General features: G+C 38.7%; 1 protein-coding gene and 1 pseudogene across 1 annotated transcript in view; both read right to left on the bottom strand.

Moving 5' to 3' along the window:
* LOC149096196 (uncharacterized) overlaps window positions 1–3,691 on the bottom strand; it is a 9,984-nt gene extending 6,293 nt beyond the window's left edge. Inside the window, exons 1-5 of the mRNA XM_089280879.1 lie at window positions 3,610–3,691; window positions 2,899–3,006; window positions 1,944–2,079; window positions 1,395–1,591; window positions 456–566 (exon numbers count right to left, since the gene is read on the bottom strand). Coding sequence (XP_089137005.1) covers window positions 456–566; window positions 1,395–1,591; window positions 1,944–2,079; window positions 2,899–3,006; window positions 3,610–3,691 — 634 coding nt within the window. The remainder of the gene's footprint in view (window positions 1–455; window positions 567–1,394; window positions 1,592–1,943; window positions 2,080–2,898; window positions 3,007–3,609) is intronic.
* Window positions 3,692–9,122: 5,431 nt separating this feature from the next.
* LOC149096195 (uncharacterized) lies at window positions 9,123–9,830 on the bottom strand (annotated as a pseudogene).
* Window positions 9,831–15,963: the final 6,133 nt, after the last annotated feature.

Here is a 15,963-nt window from a genome sequence, read left to right as displayed (position 1 = left end):
AGCGCGTAAGACATTTGACTATGAAAGCGTGTTTAAAAATTCAAACGTCCGGAGATACTAGAGTTGAAGGGGAAAGAAATAAGGGCTCTCAGTCCTGGTCCACACTAATCCGTGACGAAACTAATATTTTCGAAAACGCTCTTCCAGCCGGAGGAATTTGAAAACGCCGGCTTTTCGTGTTCACGTGGACATAAAAAAAAAAAAAAAAAAAATTGAAAAAGGAGCTTTTCGAAAACGACGATGTCACGATGCGTGATTTTATATGATTTCCCCGTCCGAGTTTTCCTCAAACAGAAATCAAAATGACCGGTGATTGTTGCGTTTTAAAACTCGTCCGGCGTAGTGTAGATGGAAAACATTTGATGCTTTTTCAGAGTAAAACCTCCGTTTGCAAATTCCTGCAGTGAAGTGTAGACCGGGCCTTAGATTTGAACGATACATAATAATTACGATACCTCTGCAGAATTTCCCATTTCCGGTGCTGTCTCCACGACAATAGCACTTTCCGATATCACACCTTGCCCGAGAATGGCAATGATTGTCAGCTTGGCATGGGTTTAGAGGCCCTAACAGAATCAAATGCGAATATCATGAGTTTAGTGGCTGAGTGCGTGAACCGAACGAGAAATTATATAGCTAGAACCCAAGCGCTGTTCAAGATCTGTGCAAAATATCCCAAAGCAAAATTTCCTATGGGAAATTCTATCCTCATTATCAAAGCGTACTTTTTTTTTGAAAGTGGTGAATCATTAGGAAATTGTGAAGTTTTGTAAATTGTGGGTGCTTAATGAATTGTTAATGTCTCTGGAGCTGGAGAGCTTAAATATTTGGACCAGCTCGCTTTGGCTTGTCTGCTGCCATTTACTGTGCGACCTCATGTCAACAACAGGCCAGCAGCAGACGTGGCTGGAGATATATCACCAACAGTGTACATAGGGTTCAGAGCTACCTTAAATCTTCAAAACTTTAAAGTAGCTCTAAACTCTACGTACGGATTGTTTTTTTTTTTAAACTTTGCCAAAAGTTGCGTGTTATCATTCTTATTAAAATTTGATAATTTAAAACAGGTTACGCGTGCCGTTTTTGAATTATAAGACCCTAAAGCTATAGTTAAGGGTGTTTTAGCAGGTCATACTGTTGCTTTGCTAATCTATTGTGTCACGAGAATGATAAAAACATGTTTAGTAGTAAATGGGCAGTGTTTTGACACCATGATTGTAGCATCAAGTGATAAAGAGTGGTTATAATGACCCATCAAAACCTAACTGCTGGAAATTGTTTTGAGCAATCTTAAATTATTTGTGGAGGGTTTCATATACCATAAAAAAACTAGTATCATTACTACTGATGTCATAACGCTTCTATTCATTGCGTTCATTGTTTGGCGTTCTTACCAGGCTCGCATGATTTGTTGTTGCCCATTGCAAGTCCGTCCTTGCAGGTGCATTTTCCTACGGTGCATGCGAGATAGTTGTGTTTGCAGTCCGCATCCTTCAAGCATTCTACAGTAAAAAAGGAATATTGAACGATTATTCCAGAGTGCAAGGAGAACACCAAGTCAGGACTCTGCACTGGAACTAGTGTTCCATATCTATCTACCGACCGACCGACCGACCGAGCGAGAGATAGAGGGAGCGACCAATGTTTAAATGTGTACTGGGGGTTGGTTTTAGGGAATGTTGCGTTGTCTTTTTGGGTGCAAAATAATTAAATTTCAAAGACATTTATTTCATTCACTTAAAAGTATTTCGTAAAAATAATTGATTTTCACCATGTGCGAAAGTTTCAAATGGATTAAGCTTCTGGTGGTTGAATTGCAGAAGGATGATCTACAGATTCCTGTAAAAATTTCTTTGGGCAAATGATTGTGAGCGACGCGAGACCTTTTCAAAGTACGTTAAAAATGCAAATATTTGACCATCCGTCGTCAAATTTCAATTCACGGGTTAGACGTATAGTTTAGCATGCGCCGCCAGAATTTCCCGTTTCCGGTGCTGTGTCCTCGACAATAGCACTTTCCGAGATGACAATATGCCCGAGAATGGCAATCATCGTCAGCTTGGCATGGGTTTAGAGGCCCTAACAGAATCAAATGCGAATATCATGAGTTAAGTGGCTGAGTGCGTGAACCGAACGAGAAATTATACAGCTAGAACCCAAGTGCGTTCAGGATCTGTGCAAAATATCCCAAAGCAAAATTTCTTCTGGCAAATTCCATCCTCGTTATCAAAGCGTACTTTTTTGGACAGTTGCGAATTATTAGGACTTTGTGACGTTTTGTAAATTGTGGGTGCTTAATGAATTGGTAACGTCTCTGGAGCTGGAGAGCTTAAATAATTGGACCAGCTAGCTTTGGCCTGTCTGCTTCCATATCATGTACGACCCCATGTCAACAACAGGCCAGCGACAGACCTGGCTGGAGATATATCACCAACACTGTACATAGGGTTCAGAGCTATCTTAAATTTTCAAAACTTTAAAGTAGCTGTGAACTCTATGTACCGATTCTTTTTTTAAAGAAACTTAAAGTTGCGTGTTATCATTCTTATTAAATTTTGATGATTTAAAAAAATTTGCGCGTGGCGTGTTTGAATTATAAACCCCTAACGCTGTAATTAAGGGTGTTTTTGCAGGTCATACTGTTGCTTTGCTAACCTACTGTGTCACGAAAATGATGAAAACGTGTTCAGTAATAATTGGGCAGTGTTTTGACACCTTAATTGTAGCATCAAGTGATAAAGAGTGGATATAATGACCCATCAAAATCTAACTGCTGGAAATTGTTTTGAGCCATCTTAAATTATTTGTGGAGGGTTTCATATACCATAAAACACTAGTGTCATTACTATTGATGTCATAACGCTTCTATTCATTGCGTTCATTGTTTGGCGTTCTTACCAGGCTCGCATGATTTGTCGTCGCCCATTGCAAGTCCGTCCTTGCACGTGCATTCTCCTACGGTGCATATTCGAGAGTTATGCTCGCAGTCTGCATCCTTCAAGCATTCTACAGCAAAAAAGGAATATTGAACGATTATTCCAGGGTGGAAGGAGAATACCAAGTTAGGACTCTGCATTGGAACTAGTATTCCTTGAATATACGGTGAAGCTTATCTTGGTTTTTGAAGTATTAAGCTATCTCAACGACCATGAATATTTCTACTCCCTCACTTCCCCACATATCACAACCTGGAAGAGCTTCCAGCATTAATTTCAACCGTAGCTACTTGTTACTCAGATGGAAAGCTAAAGGCACTGTGATTATAAATTCTTAGCTTGATCAGAAACACAGCCCGTTGATGCTGGCAAGGATTCCAACCGGGCTGTGTCTCTCAAACGTCCAGGGTATTACAGTCCACTAAAACCCTTAACGTTCTTTGCTTCAGCATCATCTTTTACCCAACATCGCCATTATCTATCCAATTTGAAAAAAAAAAAAATCGAAAAAATTTGGTGTGGAACGGTGCTGTACTGCACTCTCGTCAAATTTTGTCACAGGCCTTGTACTCTTCTAGGGAAATCGCTTCGAATAGCGCCAATTTCCGAGCCATCAAGACCAACATATATACATCTTATCACTTCAGTTTCCCACTGTACGGATATTACTCACCTAAACACTTTCCATCGTTGGTTTTCCTCGAGCCAGGTTTGCATCTGCAAATTGGATCTTTAGGATATTGACGATCGACCATGCACCGAGCGTTTTTTGTGCAGTTTTTCGGACAAGGCTCTGCTACTGATAAGAAAAAGGACAAAAATGTATGTAGTTTTTTCATACCATTAAAGAGGCCGGCTAGTGCCACGGGTTGAAAGCAAAATTGGATTTTAAGAATTATCTTTATTGACGCTGTATTTACACTCACTGGTAGGCGCATCAACTTTGGTCATTTGCATTACAATAAAATCTAGCATGTATGTGAAGGAATTTCGAGCTATTTTGTAGTTTTAGCCCAAAATTGCCTCGTATCACGTTGGATTACATTGCAATGAAAATGAGAAAAATTAATCGTGAAAAAGGCTATTACCATTGAGACAAAACACAAAGTGAGCTCACGAAACTTAAAACAAAAAGGATTTTTAAACGCTAACTTACTAAACCAGTTTTAGCCTTAGTAGTTTTTTTTAACCTTAGTTCTGGTTTTACACCTTAGTTGTAGTCTTACGTTTTTAGGCTTTTAATGTATTTTAGACCTTTATTTTTAGAGGACCGTCCTGAAAACCACCAGTAGGTGATTGCAGGCCTCCTCTTAAAACACTAATTTATTATCATTGACTGGTAGTCGGTTTCAAGCTCTAGCAGAATAGGAAAGGATAGGAAAAAATAAACTTGCTAACGACTAACAGCCAAAAATGCGGCTAATTTTTTGTTCACGCGTCCAGTCCCGCCATTTCCGTAAATGTTTGTTTTCTTACTTCTGCAGTACAGTCGTTTGCCAACCATAAATCCAAAACAACGGCAGACTCCATAGACACACTTTATAAATCCAGTTGGACAATCCTCATCTCTAGAACATTGCACTGGTGGAGCTAGTTGATGAAAAATAATAACAACAGGAAAATTAAACTATTTTATTGAAACGATGGACATAGAGCCCCACCACACAGCAACACTTATAAATTTGCAACAGGACATTGTAGCACATTAAGTCCGCAAGTCATAAAATTACTTATGATACTACATGTTCATCCCAAAAATTGAGCGATTACCGATTCCTAAAGGAGCCAGGTTACGGTTTGCACATCTTAAAGCCGGTTTAGCCTAAATTTTTCAGGTTCGTCGTTTGTAATCTGTGTTAATCTTCTCCATCCTGTACGATCCTTGTTCCTTCATGGTTTATTATTATCTCTTTGGTGTTTTCCTACCCTAGTTAACGATTCAGGTTTCCTTCAATTTAAGGTGGCTCAATCGGATTTTTGAGTAACGATACCGTTCAACTTCGAGCGACCAGAGCACTACCATTATCAATCCAACGGAAAATCGAACGTCACTAGTGTTCTAGAGAAAGATGAAAGTTTCAAATAGGGTACATTTCACCAAGATCTGATTTACCATAGCAACGAAATGACGCCATACCCCATTTTACATAGGATCGAATAACTTGCCACTAAGGATAATTTTGGAAATACGTCGTCGGGATCTCGGACTTGATATAGCTGTCTTAACGATGGCAAAATTTTAAAGAAAGTCTATAAGAGCGTTTCCGAGCAAATTACGAGTGAAGTTTCAAGGCGTCAAAATACAACAAAAACAAAGCAGTTTTTAAAGATGTTATTGCAGACTATGTCCACAAGACTTGACTAAATGGCATTCTTGTCTTAAATGAATCTTATAACATCTAATTACCTCGAGTGAAAATCTCGGAAAAATCGCTCCATTTGACTTTCAGAAACATTGTCTTGAATATCAACTGGTATAGGCTGTTATTTTGCTTTCTATCAAAAATTGTCCCTAAAATTCTTAAATTGGGCGGGAATTAACAACACTCGATGAATTTTTTTTTAGACTTGGCCCTCAATGAGATTAATCCATATTCAACGTTATACCGGAGTTTCGGATAAATTGCAACATTTTAAGGCTGCTAACTTTCAGCGCGTCAACGCGGCAAAATATTGCGGTGATTTCACTCATTTTGTCTGTTGTCTTTATTACAATTTTCTTTTGTCTCGAATCACCATGCTATTGTACATTTCTGTATATCACGAATTCATAAAAGGCGCGATTGCTTTCTGGCGACTTTCCCGAGGCGTGCTAAAATTTGTCGAGCTAGCACTGCAATAACAACAAAATAAACGTCACACTTTCACTCATCTCGCGTTAACGCGTCACCCCGAGGGTAAGCGGTGAACGCAAGCTGAAAATCCCTACGCTGCAAGTCTTGTTTATGTTTAACATAAACATAAACAAGACTTGACTAAATGGCATTCTGGTCTTAAATGAATGTTTAACATAAACATAAACAAGACGTATATTTTATTGTTATTGAAGTACTAGCTCTGGATATCTTAGCATGCTTCGGAAAATCAATTTTAGTTTTTTAAGGACAATTTTTGATAAAAAGCAACATAACAGCCACCTTAAAGTCATTTTGTACGTGGTCAAAATAACTCAAAATATCGTCACTGGACTCCTTTAAAGACGACCTTTTCCATTTCTGCTATTCGTTATCTGCCTTACTTCACGTTCCTTAGATTTGCTAGTACTCTGTGCTTTGGATCGTTAATGGAAAATACATAACAGACTTAATAAAGGTTAAACTGATAACGGTAACTAATCCACCTTTGTGAATTTGGAAACCTAACGTTCCGAGTTAGTTAACTCTTCGTCTGAGTATAACGTTTTGCCGGTAAGTTCCTCTGTAAATCATTGGGCAGCTAGGGTTGTGACGCTAGGACCTTAGGACCCTTACCCTATACTAGACATTGATCAGCTTGATTTTGCAGTCCTACCCTAAACTAAGCACCAAAAACCTCTGCCCTCTCCCAGAATAGATCGATATTTTGCATGCAGAAACGTAATCCCTATTGAAGTCCAACATACGCTAACTAAGCCAATATCTTACAAAGTTACTTTGAAGTTTTAATTTCTATTATAGAATCCCGGGTAGAGAGCCCTGTTCTAGACTTAATAATACACATGAAAAAATTACTCGATTCTGATTGGCTAAGAGCAGTGCAGTTCAAGTGTAACACCAGTGCAAAAAGTGTAACATCAGTGCAAAAAGTGTAACACCAGTGCAAATTACACATCAAAATTCTGGATTATGATTGACTGAAAGATAATAGGAATTTTTCTAAGAAAATGATATCAGGTAAAATGATGACGAAAATTTTGTGTTGAAACTTTGAAAAAAGTTTTCTCAAATAAGAAAAAATGGCTCCAAGAAAGATCTTCCGGCACTTCCTCCGCGCGAATTTTTTCATGTTCATATTATTAATAAGTAATCATACGGTTTTTCTCGTTCAATTTGGAGTTAATCTGCACTTGTGAGTTTTTCAAAAAGCTGAAATTACACTCGCCGAAGCGGCTCGTGCAATTTCAGCTTTTTGAAAAACTCACTCGTGCAAATTAATTCCAAATTGAACTCGAAACCGTATGATTACCTATACAAATTATTCCTTCACTGGCAACTTTTACGATAAATTATACCCTATTCTACACCAAAACTATCTGATTTCGTTACCCTATCCCGGAATAAGCTGCCTGAAAACCATGCCCTAAACAAAGGTACATACCCATGCAATATATATATGGGGGTGCCCTCCGGAACATTTTGTAGAGTACTCAGACAAGGAGCTAATGCTCGATAAGTCAGCTTGTGTTCGAAAATCGCCACATGGTTTAAGTCGATAATCAACTAAGTACTTTACTTGCCAATGGACTCGAAGAAAAAGTTACGTCAAAATTTAGCTGCTGTCATTTAAAGTAAAACACATTTATGAACTTTGTCTCATAGCATCGACAATCGTCATGCTACTGTTAAGGTCCCGAATGAATATCCACACTGCGTGTAATGGTGTGTAAAGGAGAATCTTTGTTCACAATATTTGCCTCATTAGCATAAGTGATACAGTTTCTGATGGACCTACAAAAACATTAGTTCTGAATATTGAAATGGCACAGTACTATTAACTGTCCCGAGAAATTTGAGTCCGATGTATTGAATACTTTTTGTGCGGCGCGGGTTTAAAAACCCAACATTTTACAAAGAGTGTATGAGCTCATTAGCGCTTTTGCTACTCAGATATTTTGCAGTTGTTGAAAGCCAGTTTCTCCTCTAATATTACATCTGAAGAGCCAAAACTTTCACCATTCTTTATCTTTAATTGATGCAATTGTCTTTAGCTTGCTATTCCGGCAGTTACTAAGTTTCAGAAGCTTTTCAAATCTTTGTAGTCAATGTGTGTGTGTCTACCGTGATGCCTTCTCTGCGCAAGGTCGAATGTTAATGAGGAAAATTGTAAACAATGACATCGGCAAAGATTCTCCTGTAGAGAGCACGAAATAGTTTCTTACGTGATCTGCAGCTCTCTCCATTTCCTATCCGCCCATATTTACACCTACAAATCTTCCTGTCCATCTGACAATAGCCCATATAGTCACAGTTCGTCCGCGTCAAACAAGGAAACGGCCGACTGCTTGTTTTAGCTGTAAAGAGCAAAAAGAAAATAGTTAAGTTGTGGTTTACCATGGTCGTTTAGTCTGCTACCATTTCCCAGTTCACAGTAAAACGTGGTCGAAAGTAATGTGCCTCCCAAGCCATTGGGTGCTTAGCAAAATATTGTGATCCACACAGCCATCGTCGTGTGCGTGACGCGTAAAGAATAAACGCAAAGGTTTTGATATATTTTAGGCCATCTTCCACGCTGAGATTCCTGCCGCGTATTAAAAAGACATTTACCAAGTAAGTTTTAAATTCTTGACTACGTTAGGCTGCAGTTTATTTCGTTTTGCGTGGTTTCATACGGGAATGCGGCGTAGTTCCCGTATTTCGGTGACGAGATGCATTGTCGTGGCAACAACGACGGTTACTGTCTCCCATCTCGTTACCGAAATGTCTTTTGCCTTTACAAGACAAATTTTGCTTGTTTTCTTCTTTTTTAGTACAACTTTTTTTTGAACGCCACTATGGACAACAAATCACGAGCTCGTGTACTTTGCGGGAAATAACTAACCGCATGGTCATGCAATAAACGTAATTGCCAGTGCGATAGTTAATAACAATTATTCCATGATCGCGCGTTGGATATGAGATGGTAAATAGCCAACGAGGCCCGTAGGGCCGAGTTGGTTATAACCAATCTCATATCCAACAAGCGCGAATGGAATAATTGTTTTATTAAATTCTCAACCTTCGGTTTTGCTAAATTTGATTTAAGTTTAACAAATGACGGGAAAGTTAGCTGACTTCCGGGCGCCAAAACGACATGATCTCATGATCACATGATAAGTGCACCGCCGTGCGAACAGTTGAATAAAAAATTAAAAGCGAAGCAAATTACAGCTAAAATGAATTTACAGTGATCCAAACTTCACGGTCTGTTTTGTACGGGTAAAAACCTTACTGCAGTGTCCTCGAGTGTTCAAAGTTCAAGCTCATCGGGAAGAGTAGTGATGGTGGACATTTACACTACAGTTGTAAAAATACTGGGGAAAGCTTCTCTGATCGCCATGCCGTGAAACGGAGGTTGAACAGGTGGAAAAAATTTTTTCGACAAGAACAGCTTTCCCGGACTCTTGATGGGGAAACTCTTCTGGGATTGGTCTGCATTGCTGTTGGATTTCGTTTTTCTTTCCCTTGCACTGAAGTGGCACTACCACAAGACGCATTTCCAATGAAGTCACTGAGAGCGAGTGATATCCTCTGTTGTTGTTCCATCGAAGGCCGCTCGTTGTAGGACTCAACTACCTGGTCAGACTCCTGTCCCGTTATGGCGCTGATGTACCTCGTCTCGCGATTATGGTCGGAGAGCACTGTGACAGACGTAGCTCTCAGGCAGTGGTTTGTGAGATGTGGTTCGATACCTGCTCGCTTTGACATCTCTTTCATCATGTTGTCGAGCGTAGTTGTACCAAGAGGTGCGCTGCAAAACCAGATTTTGTCGGCTGCGGGATTGAACTTATTGCTTTGACCATCTCTTGGTCTCTGAAACAGACCATCTGACGTTGGATTGACGGCCCAAGTAGTTCTTGAGCCGTTTTACTGGACATCTTTCAGATCCCGGGACGAAAAATATCTTCGCATCCGATTCATCCTCAGCATCTGCGAGGCTTCCCTGGTGATTTTTTGTAGCCGGCAAGGAACCAGGCTGACTTCTGTTCAGTTCGAAGTAAATTCACTCAACCGGGCATGCGCACGAGAACTCTCGACTCATCTCTCTGCCGTCCTCATCTCGTCGAGGACGTCATTTCGCCCGACCAGCCGTCGTATCGAAAGCGTGAGTATTTTGCTCTTGTTTTGCCTCGATAACTGTTCCAATCGCCTTTATTTTCAGTTATATTGATAGGAATGTTTATAAGGTTCACAGTTTTCGTGATTGTAGTGTAGAACACTACGCTGAGATACGAAAATGTGAATTAAAATATTTCTTGTCTGTTCGTTTGTGTTTCTGCCGTCACTGTTCAGACGCCATCACGAGTGTGCAAGCTCAATACAAGCTGTATGCATTGAGAATACATCAGTGTAAGTACAGTCGATAAAATGTTGTAAGAATGAATGCCATGGAGCATCTATCGAGCAAATAAAATACACATTTTCAAACTGATGTTTAGTTTTTTTAAGTTTTCATACGGAAATTATGGTTTCTCTATTAAAATATATTGACAGATGTTTGCTTCGCTTAGGTAAGGTAAGGTAAGGTAATTTATTTTACGTCAAGAACACGGGGAGTGGTTGCCCAAGTCTCCCGAGCCAAGGGCTCATGATAAAAGTGTTTGACATACATGTTAAAAAAAAGATTTAAAGACTATATATTAAAAAATACAAAATTATCATACTATTAATATCTTTTAAAAAAATTCAGCATCGCTGTTCACTATCGTTTAAGCCTAATAGGATAAGATTTCTACCATCTCTTTTATAGTCTAATGGATGTCATTGCTTCTGTGAATAGCTTGTACGAGGTTCGAATTATTGACGTCGCATTTTGTTTTTGGCGACACTACGGGACCCGCGAAAGTTTCCCGCGTCCACTGCCGTTGCCGTCCTGGCCTTCCCGTCCTTGTATCTTAAGGTCCCTTTTGTTGTCTCTGGGACGGCATTGTCCATGATTTCTTGTATTTCTTCCGTGGATAGCTCACCAAATCTGCTTTTTTCATCCATTTTTTTTTTTTTTTTTTTTTGTCGACGAAACTTGGTTTCCCGGGAAAGGTTTTATGCTGAGCGACATTTGCCGCATTCATTTCCATATAAGGTCAAACGCAGGCATAATGGTTGGTAACCGAGATCCCGTGAACCAATCAGAAAGCTAGAATTGCATTATCCGAGGCTGAGAATTTAATGACTGATAGTGGATGAAAGCGAAGGGTTACAAGCAAAAAATCAAATCAAAATTAGGCATTGGTATGCACCGTGAAATAAATGCAATTCTACAGTCGTGTGGATGACGGTAATGTTTTTACTAGAAAAAGAATACTGAGGCCTCCTCCACATTACGCCGGAGGAATTTGGAAACGCGGCTTTTTTTTTTTCTATCGTTAGGCCTACCGTCCACACCTATCCGTCACGAGAACGGAGCTTTTCGAAACGCTCTGCGAACCGGAGGAATTTGAGAACGGCTTTGGGTTGTGTTTTAGTGTAAACGGGAAACATTTTGAAAACAGAGCTTCTCGAAAACGATGACGTCACGATAACCATGTGATTTCTCTGAAGGAGATTTTCCAAACACAAAGCCAAAATGACTAGTGATTGTTGCGTTTTTATATTCCTCCAGCTTAGCGTGGACGGAAAACATTTGAAGCATTTTCAGAGAGAAAACATCGTTTTCAAATTTTTTCAGCCAAGGATGAACGGGGCCTCGGACACTGCAATTTGTAAATGTATGCACTGTTGAATAAATACGATTATTAAAAATAGGTCCGCAAAGCGTACTTGTTTGGGTTTAGATTTACTTCAGTTGGAGTGCTAGTTTTAAACGTCAGTATTCAGGAGTTAAAGTATCACAAGTGAATGCGCCATCACTAGAAAGATACAGGTATAAATTTAAATAAATAAGGCAATATAGATTATTAGGTATTAACATAGGTGAGTCGTTATTAATTTTATTGAAGACTGTTTACAGATATTAAATTAACTTGTGCGTGTACTGTCAAGAGGGTTTGCTGGAATATCTAAGCCAGTTACACAACAAAGTCAGCGACTGAGAATTCAACAGTTGGTCACAAATAGACACCTTGTCAATAGTGTCGATTCCACTGAAGTTCTGTGTAGGTTCTTTTGTTGATTGCCAACAATGCAAAACAAGGTAAAATGGTACTGTAAATGCAGTAAAAATAATATATATATATATATATATAACATATTTTTCATACAGTTTGCAGGCTTCTTATGATACATGTAGATCCTTGTAATGTTCAAAGTATACGTTGATGATTGACTAGTAGTTTCCATAATAGTTTGTGGATAGAAGAGTGCATCCATGTCTGTTTCTGGATTCAATATTAATCTTCAAGTGGCTGTTAGCATACAGTTGTATAAAGAGTTGTTTGATAGAGTTTCCAACTACTCACATGAGAAGTATACAGTACAGGTTTGTCAGCTGGAACTTGATAAAAAGTCAAATGCTACCTGACAAACATCAAAATTATGTCTAACGGAGTGTTCCACATTGCTCAGTGTGCTTCACTCTGGTTTATTACATGTAGGTTATTATGCTCAGATGACCTGGTACTGATGTCTCTCGTTGTAGGTGCTCTAATTTTTTATTTTGTCAAATACAATACTACTTTGATCAGTTGGAACTATTTTAAAATACAAAAGATAATAACATATTTTTTATCATGCTATTAGCAGTGGGAAGTTAATTAATTACATGTTATTTGAAGAACACAATGCAACTGTTGTCAGCTTTTTCAGGATAATTTCTTGTACACACATTCATTCACTGTAATCACATTCCTGTTCGTTTTGAACTTTTTGCATATTAGCTCGACAATCACAAATCAAGACATGTGCAGTACACCTTTCATTTTGAAGGACCAGTCCATGTTTATGAGCAAGACAATAATAGGTTTTAAGTCCTTCAATACTGACCAAAGTGTATCTCCCAAATGAAAGGGGTATCCCATGCAAATCCTCGAAGTTGAATTAAAAATATGTCAAAGCTTTGCTCTGACTCCTTTAAAACTGTAACAAACAACAATTGTAGTATCAATGATGTAATACATCAAGCACGAAAGACTGTGTTTAACCACATTTCCAAATATGAAGAAAAGTGTTTAAAATTAAACACACAGCGGAGAATTTTTTACAAAATTTGAGGTGTTGAAATGTGATGCATATGAAATGTGGTCTTCTGTGTTTGATACACTATACATACAAGTACACCTATCTTCTCAATTAAAATTGAAACTATGGAGAAAAAGGCGAATTAAAATGACAACATCTATGCCAATTACGATCAGATATCCAAACACTATCACAGTTATGATTTACATTGTTTAAACTTGATGAGTTATTGATGAGTTTGAGAAAATTATTTGAAAATGCTTCTGCAAGTGAATTTTTAGGAGACATATATTTGGCATTGCTTGATGTCAAGAGAAAAAATAATGAACATTATATTGCATTACGTTGCATTGAATGTACATTCTGGCAAAAACCGAGACTATTCCTGGAATATTAGTTAACAAAATGTAACAGTTAACGGCAAATACTTATTTTTTTTTTTGTACAGAATTGATATCTCGTAGAACTGTATGGGTTAAATCCAATATGCATATTCTGAGTGTTTTCTATTTGATTGTAAGTTTTAACAATAATCAAATGAAAATAATTTCCAACACACTGCTTACCAAAGTTCACCAAAGTGTGCTTCTGTCAGTTCCTTGACTTGCGGCCAGCAGACACAGTAGTTGTTGGATTAGTGTTATTAAATACTGCACGGCCTGGAGAGTTCTCCTTATCATTAACTTCGGTAGGTATATTTTGCAGGTTGTAGGTTGCAGGTTGCAGGTTGAAATGTAATTATAACTGGAAAACCGCTGGCACCAAAAATAATTAATAACCTATTAACTCGTCAGGGGTTCTTACATAAAGTAATTGGCGTCTTTCACATAGTGAGATACGAAGAACTTCACCCTTCGGTAAGTATATTCCGTCTTTTGTCATCGTTTTCATTGTTTAGCTCCATAAATGTGTCCCTATGTAATTATTTTTAAGAGTGCCTGCTTGTAAAAATCAGACAAATTGCTAATTTCGCGGCAAGGGTCGAAAATTCGATTTCGCTCATATTTCTATGGTAGACAGGCTAGGGCATGACAAAAACTACTGGATAGTTGTTTTTGGCAAAATAAATTTTGATTTCAAAGAAATATGCAAATTACCAAATTCCGTCAAAATCGTCATTTGACGCACCATTTTATTAAACAAGTTTTAGAGCCTCGCATGCAAAACCACATCATTCCTCCGTCTTTAAAACACTCAAATATTTTTGTGTAATGTTTAATTGTGTACTGGGTTGATTTTCGGGAATGTCGCGGTTTTTGTTGGGTTCAAAATAATTAAATTTCGAAGGCATGTATTTCATTCACTTAAAAGTATTTCGTAAAAATAATTGATTTTCACCATGTGCGGAAGCTTCAAATGGATTAAGCTTCTGGTGGTTGAATCGCAGAAGGATGATCTACAGATTCCTGTAAAAGTTTCTTTGGGCAAATGATTGTGAACGACGCGAGAACTTTTCAAAGTACATTAAAAATGCAGACATTTGACCATCCGTCGTCAAATTTCAATTTTGCGGGTTAGACATATATTTTAGCACGCGCCACATGTCTTGAGCTATATTAAGTTGAAATAGACACATGGCTGATAATTTCGAAATGTTCTAACCTTATTTGCTGTAAAAGGCAGGTCCAAACGCCGATTTGACGTGTTTCTGTCACCATTCGTCGCACATAAAACAGAAGTTTGCTTTTGTTTACACAACGTCCGATGTACATCACCAACTGTCAACTTATTTAATGGTGGAATAGCATGAATCGATGACCCTCTTTCGACACATATGCGTCTAAGTCAAAAACGGCTAAGTGATTTGTAGATAGTTGCTTGCTTTGCACTACACCAAAATATTACATTTCATCATCCTTTGATCTACTGCTGCTTGAATTCTTGCTTGCAGCAATGCTTGCAGCGATTTCTTGTTTGTTCGTCACGCAATGCTCTCATCCTATTTTAGGGGGGTTGGGGTAAGACAATTTCTATCCTCATACGTAAGGCTCCTTAAGGCTTGGCACCACAGGGAGCACACAATCTTGTTGAGTAGGAAGAGATTAAATTAAGCAATGAAAAGAATGAATAGTTAACCATTGCCCGTGTTGTCATCTTTTACCAGACAACCGCTACCTACACGCCCTGCGAAAATACTGTAACGCTAAACTCGTACCTAGGTCTTTTCGGGCTGTGCAATTATTTTTGGTTTACATATAATACAGTGGGCTACCCTCGGGGAAGTGGAAGGTGGCCGCTTAATAGAGGTTGGTGTACCTTGAATATTTTAATTTGGTAATTTGCATATTTCTTTGAAATAAAAGGATATTTTGCCAAAAAAACTATCCAGTAGTTTTTGTCATGCCATGGCCTATCTACCATAGGAATATAAGTGAAATCGAATTTTCGACCCTTGCCGAGTTATTTTCCATATTTAGGGACAGGGACTCTTAATTGCTTTTCTCAGGAGCCATAATCGGGACGGAGACCGTAAGTCTTGGGATCCGCGCGCGCACCTATGACACGGGACAACTTTTCATTTTAGAACAAATTGCACCATCCTGACGTCATATATCCGCGCGGATCCACGCACATGTCGGGGGCTCTCGCGTGGATGTTGTCACGTCGCGTGATCAAATGGTGAGAGTTGCGAGATTCTCTTGCAGATTTTTTCACAGCAATGGCAGGGAATAAGGCAGGGAATAAGAACCAGGGCTCTTATATGTAGTTTCATGCTATGAGCTGATGGAAAAGGTGAGTTTTTCAGGGTCGAAAACATGACTTCGATTTCGTGCTGTGAATGAATGCTCGCGCTAGTTGTACGCGTAAGCTTTTGCGCTTGTTCTATAAAGAAAAGTTATGTAAGAAACTCTTCACTCTCGAGTTAATTTGTGAGTTTCCCAAATAATGCTGAATCACAACCAAACCCTATTTTGATAGTTTCTTATTGTTTCTGTTTGTTTGGCGAGTTTGCAAAAGTTTTTGAAAGGAAAGTCTGACGCGTACAAGTAGCTCATTTGCATAGTGCAGCGCGTGCACTT

The sequence above is a fragment of the Orbicella faveolata genome, unplaced genomic scaffold (assembly GCF_042242905.1).
Source record: "Orbicella faveolata isolate gen_17 unplaced genomic scaffold, um_ofav_v1 contig_48, whole genome shotgun sequence".
Classification (NCBI taxonomy): domain Eukaryota; kingdom Metazoa; phylum Cnidaria; class Anthozoa; order Scleractinia; family Merulinidae; genus Orbicella; species Orbicella faveolata.
Note: the sequence above shows the minus strand (reverse complement) of the source record. Positions and strands in the feature narration are given on the sequence as shown.